Source organism: Strongylocentrotus purpuratus, unplaced genomic scaffold (assembly GCF_000002235.5).
Source record: "Strongylocentrotus purpuratus isolate Spur 01 unplaced genomic scaffold, Spur_5.0 spur5_scaffold_21, whole genome shotgun sequence".
In the NCBI taxonomy this organism is placed as follows: Eukaryota; Metazoa; Echinodermata; class Echinoidea; order Camarodonta; family Strongylocentrotidae; genus Strongylocentrotus; species Strongylocentrotus purpuratus.
Genome location: NW_022145607.1, coordinates 42604254 through 42623334, shown reverse-complemented (window position 1 = coordinate 42623334; position 19081 = coordinate 42604254). Strand labels below are relative to the sequence as shown.

General features: G+C 36.6%; 1 protein-coding gene and 1 long non-coding RNA gene across 4 annotated transcripts; both read right to left on the bottom strand.

Moving 5' to 3' along the window:
* Window positions 1–272: 272 nt before the first annotated feature.
* LOC105447616 lies at window positions 273–3409 on the bottom strand. 2 transcript variants are annotated; one of them, XR_974152.2, is made up of 4 exons: window positions 3208–3409; window positions 2393–2507; window positions 1998–2112; window positions 273–1027 (listed from the first exon to the last, which is right to left on the bottom strand). It is a non-coding gene; the product is annotated as an uncharacterized LOC105447616 (long non-coding RNA). The 2 variants fall into 2 exon arrangements; XR_974153.2 differs by lacking the exon at window positions 2393–2507 and having other exon boundaries at window positions 3208–3392.
* A 2220-nt stretch (window positions 3410–5629) lies between these two features.
* On the bottom strand, window positions 5630–18507 carry LOC105447396. 2 transcript variants are annotated; one of them, XM_030994865.1, is made up of 9 exons: window positions 17692–18507; window positions 14768–14877; window positions 11221–11448; window positions 10465–10695; window positions 9446–9581; window positions 9060–9259; window positions 8590–8755; window positions 7909–8027; window positions 5630–7196 (listed from the first exon to the last, which is right to left on the bottom strand). In XM_030994865.1, exons 1-9 carry the CDS (start codon window positions 17825–17827, stop codon window positions 6882–6884), a joined length of 1641 nt encoding a protein of 546 aa, XP_030850725.1. In that variant the 5' UTR covers window positions 17828–18507; the 3' UTR covers window positions 5630–6881. The 2 variants fall into 2 exon arrangements, with proteins under 2 accessions (XP_030850725.1, XP_030850726.1); XM_030994866.1 differs by lacking the exons at window positions 14768–14877; window positions 17692–18507 and adding an exon at window positions 12174–13330.
* Between the last annotated feature and the right edge of the window lie 574 nt (window positions 18508–19081).

Here is a 19081-nt window from a genome sequence, read left to right as displayed (position 1 = left end):
CATGCAAGAAATATATAGGTAGCTATAGATACCTAACTGTAGGCCACCATTTATTGCAATAGCATTAACCCTTTATATTATATATAGATATCTCTGAATATCATTTCATCATTTACTGCAAAACATTTACCACTCGACCAATGAATAACACAAAACAGCAATTTCATTTTAAAAACGATTCTCAATCTGCATATTATAATTGCCACTTCACTTCAGATACAACAGGCAAGATACTTCCATTATGTAACTTGCATACAAAACAGGAATGCTTCTTTTTTTTCTTCAATGCAATAACACTGTATATTTGTGTGTTAAATGTACTTGTATACTTAACTTAACATGTATACAAAAACGAAAGACTCAAATAAATACTTATATCCATGTCTCACATACTTTTCATTGTACATCTAATACTTCTTCAATAAATATAAAGCTTTGAATGAATAATAAAACAATCTGTTTTGAAAGCCATTACTTTACGTTTACTGTCATCTTTGGTTCAATCATGCGCCAATAACACGCAATTGTTCAAATGTGAACATGAATGAACATTATTGGAAACAAGTGAAATGTGAAAATCTACATGGAGTTCATAACTTGCATAATAATGATGAAGATGCATGTATGATATAGACTAACCAGGTCGAAAATAGGCACAAAATATGCAGGTAATGTTTGCAATGATACATGTAATGTTGTACTATGCAACATCAAATGTAATTAAAAAAGTATGCATACAAATTTGAATATGTAAGGAAACAGGTCTATTGCCAATTATCTGAACTTTTCACTTATTCACAACTTCTAAAACAAATACTTTAAATTGTCTAAGCATTGAAAGCACAATTCTCTGGAACACCAGGAATTAATGTATTAAGTACAAGTTAACCCTATCGTGTGTACCATATTGTAACCAGAGTGCTAGTTTTACACTACTTTCGGGCTTCCTGACTCCTTCACTATGAAATCACCATCCAAACTGAAGAACACTGGTAGCCAATGCTGACATCTTTAAGGGAGCGCCATTCTGCAATAAAATAGAAAAACAATTAATGAATTGAAATTCAATTATATTACAGCAAATAAAGAAAAAAAAAGAGAAATTTAACATGATTTATATTTCACATTCATATGGTTATAATACTCTAACATTAGACAGCATAACTTACATACACTACTCTATAACAGACATTACCAAAGTATTATATGATCAAGAGCCAGATTATGGAAAGAACTTCAAAAAATACCTGAAATGGATCTCACAGCTCAGTTAGGCATAAATGATAATTGGGTCAAATTTGGTCTACATGCATGATAATTACCTTCAAGACATTGTGTTTTTCAGCAGTGGCGTAATGAGCCAAAACAATAGGAGGGGGAATAACGGAGTTAAAGTTTTGGATATGGTGCATGATTTAAAAAAAAAAAAAAAAAAAAAAGAGCAAGCGAGAAAAAAAAATCTACCTTTTCTAATTTTTAAATAAATAATTCTATCACAGAATTTTTGGTAGATAATTTGATTTTTCTTTGTCTAATTCTAAGAAGGAAAAAGAGGCAGATATTTGAAGAAGAATTTAAATGCGAATTGTAATGTTGAAAAATACAATGAGGATTTAACCAAAAAATACCCTTTTCGTGAAAAATTGGGGGTGTTTCAGTGTACAATGAGGTCAAGTTCAGCAAAAGCAAAGTATTAAGATCTGGAAATCATTGTTTCCACATTCATCAGAGTGAACAAAAAATTACTTTAGGAATATTAAGATCTAAAGCTCCTGATGAGTACTTCTTACATGTTTAATAAAACAAGACTCTCATTTATCTTGATAATTAGACACTGGATTGAAAAAGACTAGTGTCACCAGGCACTGTGAGAGAAATTTAAAAACAAATGGTACATGTTGTTTCTCAGAATGATTTGACATCACCAAGGAACATTGCCTTTGATGACTTCATGGTGATGAAAAAATGCCTACTCTACTTAACAGTACATATCTTACCTAGTTGCATGAAGACAAATCTGCTTGGGCACTAGGGTTGGTGAACACTCCACAGAGCCATGGTGGGATGTAGAATCTGTGATCACTCTGAGGGAATGACCAGACAGCTTAAACACTGAATGGAAGAAAGGAAAAATATTGTAAGTGAATAATGAGAGTTAACATGTATGAAATTATTACAAGTCTAGTGCTTGGTCCTAGTATAGTTTGCTCAACCCAGCACCGGTGCCACATTATCCCTGCAGAGCACCGGACTAAGAAAGGTCCTGATTATAATTTTGTGTGATCATAAAACCATCAAATCATTTTTTTAAAGATAGAAAACTTCAACCAAGAGGAACCAATTATTATTTATTGATGACCAAATGCCTATATTACATAACAGTACATCGTACCTAGTGGCATGAAGATAAATCTGCTTGCGCACTAGGGTTGGTGAACACTCCACAGAGCCATGGTGGGATGTAGAATCTGTGATTGCTCTGAGGGAATGACCAGACAGCTTCAACACTGAATGAAAGAAAGGAAAAGTATTTTCAGCAAATATTGAAAATTACATATGAATACATGCAAGTGTTGGTCAAGTAATGAGTCATACCTTCAATAACTTTGATATCAGAGAGTTCAAAGGAAACATAACATAAAAATAGATCAACAGATTTAATATAGTTTCTGACAACATAAATTAAGAGAAAATAAAAATTTAAATGTAGATTAGTACAGTAACCCACTTTAAAAAAAATTACTATTCAAGCTTTGTCTTTGACACAATTGTGAACTTATCGCATATCTTTGGCAGGAGGCTTGGCGGGAAAAGTTTTCTGATGAGCATAAAAAGAAGGTCATCAACGCTTACTAATATTAATAACTCCAAAAGTTTGTGACAAGCACCAAAAAAGAAGAAGCCTTTTCAATTTTAGCTTTATTTGTAGTATGCTACAAAATGTTCATGTTTGAAGTGTGGTTTTAACACAAAGCGGGACGCTTGGCTTTTTTAAACTCGGAGGGAGAGCGGGAGGAAAGGCATGGTGGCGAGAGTCTCCAACCATGACGTTGTTGGAACGGCAGGAGAATCAGTGCCGTGGCGAGACTCCAACCAAATGTGGGAGGGTTGACAGCCATGTCTTACCATGGTAGACTGATAGCAAAAAACAATTTGGTATTTAAGAATTTCCACATGAAAAATACACACACGTTCTTGCATATTTACCTAAGTACGAGGTCACATCACGTCAGCCTGGCCAGGCTCGGCAGCGGCTGCCAGCAGTGTCGGCCGTTCTTCAATGCTCGACCAATGTGTATCATGCATTAGGACAGCTGCCAAGTTGAGAAGGGGAGCTGGAGGTTACTTGAAGGTAAGGCTACATGAAGGTTTCATGGCCCTTCCTACATATTCTATATGAAAGAAGGTGAAGAAATGATTTTTTTGTAGAGATTTGAAGGGAAAACAGGTTAAATACTATGGCATTGCCATTGATAAAGTTTGACTTTAGTTTAGGCCTTAGGTAGGATGAGGTGTCGTGTGTAATACAGCTGCATGTACATGGATTATACGCACTTCAAGTTTCAAGTTTCAAGTTTTATTTATCTTCTTTCATAACAGACTTTACAAATATGACATGAATATAACAAGTTTACAGAATATGGCGTTACAAAAGAAAGATGAGGTGACCTTGGTTGAAAGCAAGGCTTGTGGATTTAAGGTCCCTCATGAGTAGCTTATGAATAAAAGAACAAACTCGTCAGATAAGAATAATGTATACATTTAAGTGCTGACAAACTAAACTAACTAAACAACTGATAAAATATAAACATAAATAAGTATAATAAAATAAAATCTACTGACTACTAAATAATGGCTATAAACAAAAGAAACAGGAAAATACAACGAGCAACAGGACTGAAACACAGACAAAAACAAGACAGACAGATGAATAGATGTGAGAGATGGGAGTAGAATTATGCTGACCTATATAGTAATTAATTTTCTTAAATATTGATCACAACTATAAATCTAGACGATATCGACTCAAATATAGTAACTTCAGTTTGCGCTTAAATACATAAATACTGACTGATTGCGCTATTCTTGGTTCAAGGGAATTCCAAAACCTAGGTCCAGTGGACCCCACAGTAGTAAGGGCAAATTGCGTTCTAACAAGAGGCAAGTGATATGCTTGCGCCTGACGTGTGGAATAACTATGAACTTGGTTATTTTTCTTAAATATTCTAGCCAAGGCTACTGGCAGTAGACCTGCATTCAATTCATACATTAGAGCTCCTAGTTGTAAATGATAAATATCTTCAACTTTCAGAACACTACTATTATAAAAAAGAACATCTGTATGCGCAAGATAGTGTGTATTACAAACAATTCGTATTACTCTTTTCTGTACCAGTAGTAATTTATCCATTTGAGATTTGAACGAGTTGCCCCAAGCTATAGCACACCATAGTGCAAATATGGCAAAATTAAAGTTCCGTACACACTTAAAATAGTTGGGCAAAAAAATGCCCAACTTTTAACCAACACTGAGCAACATACGGTCCACACAACTATTGGTTAAAATCTGCCCAACTGATGTTGGGTAATCAGTTTGCTATGTGGTTGGGCAAATTAAATTGCCCATCAGTTGGTGACCCATCATATTTTACCCAACTCTACAATTGCCTAACAGTTGGTTATATTTTCAGTTGGGTAATTTCTTGCCCAACCAATTTTACCCAGTTAGATATTGCCCAACCTTCTATTTGCCCAACTTTTGAGTAAGTTTAATGTTGGTTAATTAAATGCCCAACCAGTTTTTACCCAACTCCCAGTTTGCCCAACTATCAAAACACCCATCTATTGGGTAATAATTGCTCAACAATTTCTCTGCAACATCCATTTGCCCAACTCTCAAAACACCCATCTATTGAGTAATAATTGCTCAACAATTTCTCCACAATATCCATTTGCCCAACTATCAAAACACCCATCTATTGGGTAATAATTGCTCAACTATTTCTCCACAATATCCATTTGCCCAACTATCAAAACACCCATCTATTGGGTAATAATTGCTCAACTATTTCTCCACAATATCCATTTGCCCAACTCTCAAAACACCCATCTATTGGGTAATAATTGCTCAACAATTTCTTCGCAATATCCAGTTGCCCAACTCTCAAAACACCCATCTATTGGGTAATAATTGCTCAACAATTTCTCCGCAATATCCATTTGCCCAACTCTCAAAACAACCATCTATTGGATAATAATTGCTCAACAATTTCTCCGCAATATCCATTTGCCCAACTCTCAAAACACCCATCTATTGGGTAATAATTGCTCAACTATTTCTCCACAATATCCATTTGCCCAACTATCAAAACACCCATCTATTGGGTAATAATTGCTCAACTATTTCTCCACAATATCCATTTGCCCAACTATCAAAACAACCATCTATTGGGTAATAATTGCTCAACTATTTCTCCACAATATCCATTTGCCCAACTCTTTAATTCGTCTGTTGGATAATCATTGCTCAACATTTTTTCCATAACATCTATTTGCTCAACTCTTTTTCTCATCTAAAGGGTAATAATTGCTTAACTGAAACACAAATAACATACACAGTAAACACATGTTGTTGTTTTCATCAGAAACGTAAAAACAAAACTTGTTAACATCAACTACAACATTACAATTTTTGGTGAAAAAAATACAATCTTTTAAAAAAAGTAAATGCAAATATAGCCCCTTTTGGTGCAGCATGACAACTTTGATGTACACTGTATGTATCCCATGTACTCTGATTTCATACATGAATATGTGCATCATATATATTTTGTGGGTGTGGCATAGTGTTCATTTATCCTGACACACCAATACTCTGCCTTAGAGTGTTACACATGCACACATTTTTTTGAAGTGAAAACAAAAGAGGAAATAAATTCAAATCCCTCTAGATTATTTGACATGTGCAGAAGTACCACATGAAAGTTTGGCTATCTGTGATGGTGAACAGGTACTGATCAAATAACAAGGATACACACTGCCTACTATAACTTTTTGATTAGATTAAAGACAACAAAAATCAATTGACCCTACCTGCTATACTCAGTTTGATTGATTTTATTGATATTATCAATAATATCAATACAATTTTGCAAAATGTAGATGAAAATGTTGACTTCTCTACTTCTGCTTTGCGCGATGTAAATTAATGCATGCAGTCCATTCAGCAGAGAGTTCAGCGTAGGGTCAATGGACGATACACATTACATGAAAATTAATGGTATATGTAATTTACAATCATATACCCCACTTGCTGTTTTAAACGCAGAAAATATCATAGCTCATGTTTTATGAAGAAATATATCATTTTGATGTACGAGTTATGAAACAGTACTCTTGGGATTAAAACCAAACACGATAAGCATTTGTATACGCCAGTGCAAAAGATTTATAGCCAATAATATGTTTTGTATTTATACTTGGCATATATTCATTTGTTTTCTTAAACTTTCAAGGTGGGGATGTTAAGCAATGATTGGGATAAAACAATTAGGCCTTTATCATTTTTAAAATGTACACAAAGACTTCTGCTGTGTATAAATTCACTCTTTTTTTTATATTATTCAGCGATCCTCACCCCACCCTCAAATCTTCAGTCTTACACAAACATGTATAAATTATGTAAAATAATGTGCTGAATCCAACTCATAACAGTTTGTCTTTAAGGTTATTTTGTCCAAAATAATACTTTTTTCCAGTTTTTTTTCTCCCAAAATAAACTGGTTCAAGTAGCCAAAATGTGCTAAACGATGATGTGTCAGTTTCATCTGTAGGAAATATATCACCAGTAATCATCCTTGGCGTGAACACATCATGATGGCTTATGGCATGTTCATGAAGGCTCGGACCTCCCGCAGCTTTGGTGTAAGATGCTCCCCATCGGTAAACTGGAACACCACAATCTGGAGAAATTTCCAAACAGAACAGCTTTGCGGCTGATATTCGATATCCATCACATAAAGTGCCTTAAAGCACAAGTCGACTGCTTTAAGCAGTGTTGCGGCAGGAAGTATCCTCCTCTCTACTACGACGTACGTCTGTATTGGTGTGAGAATGTTCCCACGCACAACAACAAATGGCTGTGACCTGACTGCTTCATCAATGTTATCAACATAAGTCTGGATGTCGAGAACCTCCTGTAGTCCAAAGAGAAATCAAGAAGAAATCATTTGTAATTATATGGATTGATATATATATATATTTGATGCTTGTCGAATGCTTCTGCTTATGAATCCACAATCACCTACAGGACACCCAAATTTGTTTATGCATGTTCATCCCTGTCCCATCAAAACATTACTGGGTATTCTTAAATATCCCTGCGGCAAAGGTCAACTGTACCCAAACTGGTCACGTTCAGAGCATTACATCAACTAAGCTGGAAGGCATATACAGCCTGTTAATATAAGCATGCATTTTTCACATGTCATTTGCAGGTTAAAGGACTTGCTTGCATTCATGAGTGAAATGCGATGTGATGACAAATCTGAGGCCATTTGTAGTTGTACCACAGATAATGACGAACTGACTTATTAAGATTAAAGCGCCTAGTGTTGCCCCTGCAGGGCCTCCTTGGGGACCAGCGTGCCCATTACTAGGAACTTGAAAATGGTTGCTTTTCAAGTTTTACACAAATAAAATGTTATGGCAATGCCTTATCTGGTAAGAACATAGGTATTGCATTTCAACCTCAATTTCATCAGTTGTCCTAGGTTTGAAACTCTTAACAAATTAACTATTGAATTTGTTTGTAATGAAATATGATTACTATGGCAAGATTTTAAACGCAAACCAAAATATATGCCTTACATGTCATTACTTTACCACCTCCCCAGCACATATACTTACTGGTTGAACGTCAATGAAGGACGACAATGTTTCTGCAGTGGTGTACGTTCCTCTCTTGGAATCTTTCCTTCCTCGGAACAAGACTGGGAGCATGTAGAATCCAAGATTGCTCTTTTCCTCTAAAAAGAGGGAAACAATGAAAGAGTTAAGTAATTAAGTCCCAATTACATATGAAGAAAAGGTGCAACAGCAAACAGGTCAATTATGGAACATCTTACAAAATGTACAGTTATATACAGCAAATTTAAAAAAAACGGTCGAATACAACAATTATTTTCTACAAATATGGGTAAAATCACTCAACGTAAATGTCAGTCAGTAATTTGGAGCTCAGCTTTCTTAGTAAAGAAATCAAAATTGCACAAACTTCAGCATAGCCTTCCCAATGAGCTTTAAACCACCATCCCCACCCCAAAAAGCAAACAAACAAAACAAGCAAGTAAAAGTATGCTAAACCTTTGTCATGGAATCATGTTTTTATCATATGTTGTACATGTATTATATGTTTCAGAGCACTTTTATTTATTTCAGTTCAATTCCTTACAGGGGGGATATTAGACTCAATGTTTGGTCCTGGCCACAAAAATAAACATCATATAGTGTAATTGAAATAAATTCTTTTGACTTTCTCTCAAGTCATTTTCACTAATACTGTCAAATGTGTATTCTGACACCACATACCAAGACTGAGTTTCCCAGGGTCATGAATGTTTTCGAATTCGGCTCTTGCACTTCTCCAGTTGCCAGTTTTCTCGGTGAAGTCCACTACTTTGTTACAGAATGTGGGCCACTTCTGGTACAGTGCGTTTGCTTTCTCTGGGAACAATTCTGCAAAATCTCCTTCAATCTGTAATTGTTAGGATAGTTATAGAAGCCAGATGAAAGGTAGGATATCTTTCATTTGCATCTTCTCTTTACCATTTTGCAAGGATTTGAATGGTACACACTAACAATTATCGGTTCAATAGGGATGCACGATTTCTGTAGGACCGTGTATCTCAGATTGTTAAACGATCCCTTTAAGGAGACTGCTAAAGTAAACCTGCCCATGCAACCAAAAAACAAAAAAGTTACTTCTCAAAACATGCGACTCTAGTTTAATTTAATGTCCTTTCTTGTCACATGCAGAAGAAAAATCAAGGTCCACATACCATTCCAGCATCGAGAAGTCTGGGATATGTGGTAAGAATGTTCTTCACACAACAGTCACTTCTCTTGATCCAGTCATGTCTTTTTGTTGCTGTTTGTTTCATGTAGTCCTTCACCATGTCCTCTGGCTCCTTGTTGTTACGCAGCCATTCTTCCATTGTCGTGATGTTATCATCGTTCACAGACTCAAGATCAGTATCTCCTGGATATAATGCAACAGAACAATCAACAATTAGCATGTATCAACAAGTTTTTGATGATTGTATTGGAAGGGGGGTTTTAGTTGGCATTGCTCATGCCCCACCAGTTTGTTATGGCACAGCATGACTTCATCAGACGGATCTGAATAACTCATAACTTTAACTATATGAAAAAGTAGCCAGAATACCTTGCTTTTGAGACTCTGCCTCGTCTTCAGCTACTGGTACCCTCAGGGACTTCTCCTTTTTTCTGACATACCTCAGATGCTCCTCCAGGTAGCCTGTTGCTGGCCGTCCCTTGGCCCCCACGCAGTACCAGGCCTCCTGCTCAAATAAATTAAAATTCCTTCATAATTCAACTTCAAAAACAGTAATGCTCAACAACATTTGTTAAACATTAATAATAATCAAATAAAAGCACAATAAAATTCCAGTGTAAACTGTACATTTACATATTTTGTTACATATGTCAGTGTTTGCAATAACAAGGTTTGTCCTCTTAAGTACCTATTTCTAACTGCACACTGTTATATTCCAGCAATGTCATCAAGTCATTGCAAAAACAAAGTGAATGATGGATAATTCTGTGAATATCCATTACTCAATGGCATGCAGACAAAAGTCTAAATATTAAGAGATGTGTCATTACTGGATAATATAACTTATAAACAAGTGGTAAAAATAAACAAAAATATTGCACGATTTAGTGATTGATGCCATATTAGCTTTTCATTATTTGTAAGCTTTTCAGGCCTGTCTACTGTCAAATTTACTATTGCCAAAGATGCTCTTATAATGCTTGTGATAATGTGATACAACATGCAATTGATTGAGCATCTCCAATATAATAAATACAAGAATAACAAAATTGAGGAAGCTTCATAGCAAGTTACACAAAATAATATGATCCAGTATTCCAAAAGTTATTGCATAAACACATAATTTATTTGATTTAGACCTTAAAGTAGCTTATTGCTTCTGGCTCAAACAGAAACTTCTCATAAAATTTCACTTTCTTGTAAATGGGGTCTATGGGGTAGGGACAGATGGAGGTATGGATGGACAACCTAAGAATTAAGGCACCTCCAAGTAATAAATGCCCGCTGTGGTAAGAATCAATCCATAAATCAGTCCAGAAAAAAGTGGTGATCTGAGCCATACCTGAGGTCACATATATTAAGGAAAGCAATTCATGGACAGGACTTACATAGCCAAGTGGAGATTCTGGATCTTTTAAGAAAGGAAAGCTTGTCACAATGGCATGGGCCATTGATGCCTTCACAAATGAGCTTGGCTTGGTACCATACTCCCGTATCAGGTACTGAGTCAACATATCCACAACAGTATGCCGGTCCCTTTTGCTGCAGAGATTTGTAGCATTGATGTTCCTTAATGCTGCTCTTCCCATGGTGGTCTCTCTCAATATACAAGCAATGTTCTGCAACAGATAAAGGATTTTTTTTTTAAAGATCAGTAAATTCAGAATAAACAAGTGAAATGTGACAGCATGCAGTCGGTGGGTATATCTCTGGCTGTCCGACCTCCTACAATAAGCCCATCATAAATCACTCACTGGGCATTCCTTGCAAACTTTGTTCTGATAAAAAATTTCAATGAAACCTTGAAACTGACCTTAGACTAGCTTAAAACCCATAACCCCAACCAAACATTTTCCATAACATTCCTTTATTCATTCATACCAAAATGTACCTACCAAATCATATCACTAGCCATTCTGCAGATGTAGAAATAAAATGGTATTTTTAGTAAAAACTTGAATAACCTTTGAACTGACCTTTCACCTTTGAGCCCTGCTGCTTGTCAGAAATACTGACAGACAGATAACTCCAAGACATAATGCCTCCGGCACCCTTATGTGTTGGAGGCATAAAAACTGATGAATGATGGTGACTCGACATGCCCACTCTTCAATTGTATCAGCCCACTATATACATAAACTTACGAAATGCACTTTCTTGACCCGTTTCAGGGGAGGATGTTGATCAGGACTCTTGGATTCTGGGGAGTCGTAAAGTGGCGTATCCAAACTGGGCTGGGAAGGGCTTTGTCTGGGACTCCACTCACTTCCTGTTACACAAGAGAGATCTGAGCAGTCATCTAAGGAGAACACTGATGGGCTTCTTGTCGACGTTGATGCTTGTTCCATGCTTTGTTGATTTGCAGCATGATACTACAATAAATAAATGAAAAATAATTGAACTTTCAATGTACATGTAAATGACTGATTATTTTTTACATTATTAATGACACAAACAGCCCCAGGTTAGACTTTAGTATCAAGTTTATTCCTTGAAGGGGAAAATCATTCTCACTGTTTCTGTACCCTTGTCCTATTTAAAGCAAACCCATAATTGAAAAGTGGTCACTCATGAGCCGAAGCTTCTTCAGTACATCTATAATATAATAATATCCAGTTAGGAACTTTCACTTTAGGCAGGAACATGCATTGGTAAAAAATAGCACATTTCCGGGGCCTCAATGAAGTACATATGCTAGAAAAACTTGGCATGAGTCATGGTACATTTAAGAAATTACAACATAATATGAATGAATGCAAATATAACAGACACATTTTCAGATACAGAAACAATGAAGTTAATAACGAGTTAAAAAATTCAAACCAGATATTTACTGTAAAATTTTCATTGGAATAATCAAAATTTGTTAGCAAGTCAGTACAGATCGATCAAGGTTAGCTTCTTAGCTATTTTTTCAATCAAAATGTGTAGAATGATACACTAAGAACTGATTCATAGATATAATTGTAATTGGAATAACAGTTTCTTTCTTTTGCTTTGTTTTGGTTCTGTTCTCTAAGACAAAATTTGCAAGTGCACCTGTAATGTCTAGTTGTAAAAATATATCACTTGCTTGCAACGGGTTGCCTACACGTACCTTCTTGTTCCTAGATGAATGAATGGTGCACCACAATATACAAGCAGCGCCCTCTTCCACTATAGGACTGGACAGCATTGACTGGCCTGTGATCAAACAGGTCACACCATTCAACAGCAGCTTGTGCTTCCTCTCTGCCCACCTGTACTGCAAATGCTTCAACATGTCTGTTGAAGTACAAGGTCTGATACAGCCGAAGGAGCAGATACAACTTTTCTTGCACCACTACAATATGCTGAACACGTCCAAACGTGGGTCCATCATCATCAGTCCAATATAGAAGTACATCAACACCTGCCCGGAACTCATATCCATGAATGTCCACTTTCCCAGCAACTGTAACTTCGGTTCCCCTTCCACAGTTAATTTTTTTGCAAAGTGCCTCATCATCAAGTAGATCACCAAGCATTGCTGCAGCTTGCTGTGACACATTGATATCTTGGCTATCCAGTGACTGATTTGATACTGACCTGTAGCACCGTGCCATTTGGTATCTGTTAGCCAATGTTTTGACAATGTTTTGGTAGTTGCAAGATACACTGGCAATCTGCTTGAAAGGTCTGTGCATTGCTTCAAAACGCAATGCTGAATACTGGGTCAGTGGCCCAAGGTGTTTCAGTGCACGTGGGTAATGCACAAGAAAGTGCTGCTTCGGAGTTAGACTAGCTTCAGGGAAGAGCTGCATGAAGAGCCTGTGGTGATCATCAATCATTGCCTTCAGGACATAGATGGCAGACTTACTGATACTGGGACTCATAACGATTTTGAAGATGTCAATGATTGACAGTAAGAGTTCCCACTCATCACACATCTCATCAATCTTGTCTCCTAACATGAGAGGGATGTTGTATGCAAGGCACGTCATCTGTGCTGATGTCTGTCCACTGGCAGAATATGGATTCTTCAGTGATGCCTGCCTGATTGGGCTTGGTCTGTTTTTGCGGTCCACAAAGCCAAAATTGAATGAGGATATTCTACTGTTCACCTCATCCAGTGTTATGAAACCCTTCTGAACAAGTTTACTCAAAACAAGGTGCATTTCCAGGGGCAAGACTCCCTCTGTAAAATCATGCATTACATCTGGACATAAGTTTTGGGTGGAATGGTAGTAAGGCAATTCATTCAAAACTGTTGCATGCTTCAAGCCAGATTCTGACAAAGGCTTTTGAAGATCTGTATCATAGTTTATTTCATCACGGAGATATTGGGCATCCTCTTTTGGCTGTTTCTGAAGCAACGAGCGATGGCCTCTACAGAATCTACAGTAATAGTTGGCACGGAAACAGGTTGTACATCCCAGCATGGCATGAATGCCAAGATTGTCCCCTACAACTTGGAATAAGTAGGGTTTGACCCTACCCTCAAACTCTTTGCACTTGATAGTGAGTCCATCAGTCCACATCTGCTGCAGATCATCCTTGATTACCTTCAAAACTTCTGAGATGCCATATTTACTCAAAAGCGGAGATGTGATCATAGCTGTGAGCATGATATTTTCCAGCCTAGCCTGGTATTTCCTGGGAAGGGATAACGCACTTGTATAAAAGGCACTTACCTTGTGTTTGCCGCGTTTTGACCCAAGCGGATTGGCTGTCTCAAACTCATCATTGTACAACAACAGAGGCACTAAGAATTCACAGTCTTGTCTAGCAGTAGCTTCCTGCCTTTTATAATAGTGACCATCTTTGAATGAATACAAAACATCATTATCTTTTGATCCTTTTTGAGACAGTATGGCGTTCATTACTCCTGGTCGCTCTAAGTACTGTTTAATAGTGTCAGCTAGTGGTATATATTGAAAGGTTTCTTTTTGTGTGCTTTGCAGTGGATCACCTGTCTTTTGATCAATTTTTGGTTTTAAGCAAGTTCCCAACAACACCTCACAAGGCTGAATGAAATCACCTTTCTCAGAGAAATATTTTTTCTGTTGAGTATCTGACATGAGCTCTGAAAATGGATTCTTTGAATTCTCGAATACATCTTGTATATCAGATCTCAGCTCACTGTTAGCTGCATATTGTGGCTCACTTAAGATATCCATCACATCCTGTTGCACAGTTTGTAACACAGAAATAACCAAATCTTGTGCGGTTTGAATGACCTTGTTGGTGTGTGAAGCAGGCACATTAGTCCTTGCCCTGAGTTCTGCTACAAACTTTGCTGCAATATCAGGTAGTCTCTCTGTTTGCGTTTCAAAAGAGACATCTTCCTGCTCACTGCTTTCTCCAACAAACAATGCCTTTTCCTGGTGCAGTTGTTCCAAATTCCCTTCAGTGTTGTTATTCTTTCCTAGAACAGATCCTTCATAACAGGTTTCACTTTGGTGATCTGGAACTGCTTTTGTAGTTGTGCTTGACGTCTTTATCCGTGCAGCGTGCTTTGAAATGAGATGTTTTCTATATCCCGATAATGTACGAAATGTTAGTCTACATGCCCCTTGCATGCATGTTATACTTACATTTTTTCCCCTGGTTGTTGTATGTGTGTATTTTAAATGATGGAATAGGCAAGAAATATCCCCCCTAATTAAATCAAGACACTGAAAGCATCTGTAACTATCCATAGTGAGATATTGTGCCACATCTAGGGCCTACCTCTGCACGCCACCCAGCGAGAAACTTCAATCGAGGTCCAATCTTGGGTATGAAGGATGTGATTATACTTTCACTTAGAAGGGGAAGGGTTTCCACATCAACTTCATTTTCTGGAGAAGAAGAGGGAGAGATTGATAAATAAGGCTTAGTGCAGCATAAACTGATTGTTTTCATATAATACCACAAACACACGTATGGTTGCGCAAATTAAACAAAAGTATATGTTTTAGATAATGATAAGCTGTAAACATTTGCTCATGTTCCAGCTAAAATATCTTCCATTTTGAATAAATCGCATAATCAATGTTTTCTTATTCCACAAGGGTCTATGAAAATCTGAATTTTCAAATGCGATTTTCTCGAAAATTTGGTCTTCGTATAGAAAACTTACTTTTAGATCATACTAGCGAATTGTATCAACTAATTGCTATTTATTTTCAGGTGATGTTATTAACATCCACACAATCAAATTAAGAATGGAAACCTTTTCTAAAGTCATACTAGTAATCACCTTAGTTTAGTCAAATTGTGCCTAATTTTTAACAATGTAGGGGCCTATTTAAAGTATAAAGATTAGTTGCATCAGCAATGAATTTGATTTCAAAGAAAGTCATTCAACTTACCAAATGAATCAGAATGATTTGAGAGTTAGCATAGAGGTCAATGTATGCTGATTGGTTAATTAACATTACTAATTCATTGATAATCATATGTGTCTTCTCCATGTGCACTGTCATGCCTATTACTTCAACTTTAAACTGCCATACCGGTAATTGTTTTTTTCAACCTTTTGCGGCTGCCATGATATTGTCTGCATTAGTAGCCATGTTTCTCAGCTTTAGTATGACAAATAACCTAGCTATATCTGACCAGGGTTTCTCAAAAAGTCTAGCACTCAAGCCTTTCACAGGCCACTTACAGTACCATACAACCATATATAAATTATAGTGTGTTACCTTGAATAGAGGCAACTGACAATTGTTTATCCTAGAAAAGATAATTTGTGGTGTTTAATAATTCTTTTGTACAGCTTATTGTTCAGTGGTGTGAAACATTAAAAAAAATGCATGTGCTGGAACATTTCACTGATATGAAGCAAAATAGGACAGTTAATCCTGTACTAACGAATGTCCTTCCTCCATGTGCACCTCCATCCCAAAATCGAATCGGTTCGTTGGCTTTGCAACTTGCAAGATACATGTACATGTCCCAAGTTTGGATGGTAATCCGTCCATCGGTTCTAATGATTTCATTGAAATCTGGACATGTAGTAAAATAGTGTACAATTTTGTGGGCATAATTTGGTGGCTTAAGCATCTGTAATTTTTCCATATTTAAAAATTATTTTCAGAAAAAGATTTGTTTAAATGAGAAAAAATGTACCCATGTTAAAAATTGTGCCCATTCGTGTACTACAGCGAGGTCACTGCAATTTCGAAAACCACCACAGCCTCTTGGTTTTGAATTAGGCTATTAATATGGGCTAAAATGTGGGTCAACTGCCTTTTAGTTGTGACAAGGAATATCGCAATAGCACATAATTAATAGCCCCATTTAAAACCAAGAGGATGTAGAGTCTATGCTCTGTAAAACAAAGTTAGGCAGATGTTACTGGGCAAATCAAAGTTTGGCGCGTTTTTGTCAAATAATTTCTCCCAACCATTTACTGTATGAAGTTACCTAATAAAAGGTCAGAAATAAGTTGGGTAGGTGTTACTTGGTAAAACTGATGTTGGGCAAATTTTGTCCAACAATTGGGTTATTTTCTACCAACCATGTAGTTACCGATGAAATAATTGGGTAATATTTTTGGGCAAATTAAAGTTGGTCATTTTTGTCCAATAATTGGGTTATTTTCTACCAACCATGTAGTTACTGATGAAATAATTTGCCCAACTAGTGTCGAATATACTACACATTATGGTGAGAATTGGGTGAATTTCCTATTGGGGTAAATTTTGTTGGTTAAAAGTTGGGTATTTTCTTTTCATCCAACACTGGGTAAATCATGCAAAATCTTTAATTTACCCAATAGTTAGTCGGACACATAAGTGCCCTCATGTTGGGTAAAAATTGGGCACTTGCCCAACATTTTTTTAGAGTGTTTGGATTTCAAAGTCCTGTAGAAAATGAAAGGGCAAAATCCTTAACATGGCAATGGGCAAGAAAAATTGTCTCACTTTTTGAAATCTAGACTTCTAGATCTACAGGAAAATGAAAGATGATCTTCCACAAAATAATGTTCATAAAATTGTACATTATTTGACAACTTCAATTTTCTGATGAATCATTCAGTTCAGTGTTGATTATTAAATATAAGTAGGCCTAGATCTAGATCTAGACCTAGACTAGATCTAGTAATAGTAATACCAATTTCAGATAACAGAGATAATTGTTCAAAATTACACCAGTCCCACGTACTGTAATACTATCTGGGTACACACCTACAAGTATGTGGTCCAATGTATTGGACCCACAGAACTCTTAAATACGTATTTAAGAGTTCTGTGATTGGACCCCATACAGCCCATGATCCATAGAAAATGGAGGGTATTGTGTTATGTATGTATTGTAGCAGGAAACAGCACAGAAATCCGGGTTTTGGCCTTTGGGTTTTGTAAAATCTTGAACAAAATATTTTTAAATATTCATTTGTGATCTAAAATTCATGGAAACAGTACAATTTGAATTTGATATCTATATCAATCAAATATTAGTTTGGATTAGTAACACATGCATTAAAAGAGCAAATTTGAGGCAAAGTTTAATAGACCAATTGAATTGAAGCGTATTCATTAACCATTGCTGAGGCATATAGAACTAGTCTACATGTTGCCCATGTGTTATGGATATGGGAACAAGTCTACAGCAAGTACCTGTTGATCATGTTCTAAACTTCTAATCTCAATAAGATGTGAACGTACCTTCTAGTATCTTTAACACTGACGGACATCCCCACCTTTGAACGATTTTGGTGAGAGGGTCTATGAACCCATCTTCACTTGAACTATCTCCGCAGCAGTTGTCGAGCTCCATTTTTAGACCCTCAGGCTCTAGCATGCAAGACTCCGATATGATGCGTATACGTACGTACGTACAGGCTGCTAGTTACGTTGGTGTATCATATAGCTCGAGCTCCCGGGCCGGGACGGCCGCGCCGGCTATACCGAGTAAATAGAAATAGTACTGCGCATGGCATGCTGATCGCGAGCGACCAGGCCATGTGCGCGCTACCCCAAGACCAATACCAGGCAAACTTTACCCAAGTCTGGTTAAACGTAAGTCTAGTCCCCATCGAAGGTTTCCACTGCCATTTACGCATGCGCATAATTGACGATGATAGCGTGTACGTTCCATTAATATTATTAACGTAGATTATGTAACTCTATAGGCCTACATGGTTAAGATGGCTCAGTTTTCACAAAAGATAAATCTTGGACTCTTTCAGCATCAAACTCGCACAAATTCATCGTCGCTTCAACACTCTGTTATTATAATTTTAAAATAGAAGTAAATGGTTACAATTACAGGAGAGATAATTTCAATTTTTCATAGCAATATTTACACAGCATATTGTGAGCTAAAGAAAATTGAGCTAAATATATTTGGTAAAAGGCGGTGGTCAATTACTACCCTATATAAGCAAACAAAAAAAGGCGCAAAGTGAAATTGGGTAACAGGCGTTGGTCAAATAGTACCCAATGTATGAGCAAACAAAAATTGAGCAAAGTAAAATTCGGTAAGTGGTGATGGGTAATTATTACTCAGCATATGAGCAAACACAAATATGGGCAAAATAAATTGGGTAAGGGGCGGTGGTCAATTATTACCCAATTATGAGCAAACAAAAATTTGAGCAAAGTAAAATCGGGTAAGTGGTGATGGGTAATTATTACTCAGCATATGAGCAAACAAAAATTTGGGCAAAGTAAAATTGGGTAAGAGGCGGTGGTCATTTATTACCCAATATATGAGCAAACAAAAATTTGAGCAAAGTAAAATCGGGTAAGTGGTGATGGGTAATTATTACTCAGCATAAGAGCAAACAAAAATTTGGGCAAAGTAAAATTGGGTAAGAGGCGGTGGTCATTTATTACCCAATATATGAGCAAACAAAAATTTGAGCAAAGTAAAATTGGGTAAGTGGTGATGGGTAATTATTACTCAGCATAATTATGAGCAAACAAAAATTTGAGCAAAGAAAAATTGGGTAAGAGGCGGTGGTCAAATATTACCCAATATATGAGCAAACAAAAATTTGAGCAAAGTAAAATTGGGTAAGAGGCGGTGGTCATTTATTACCCAATATATGAG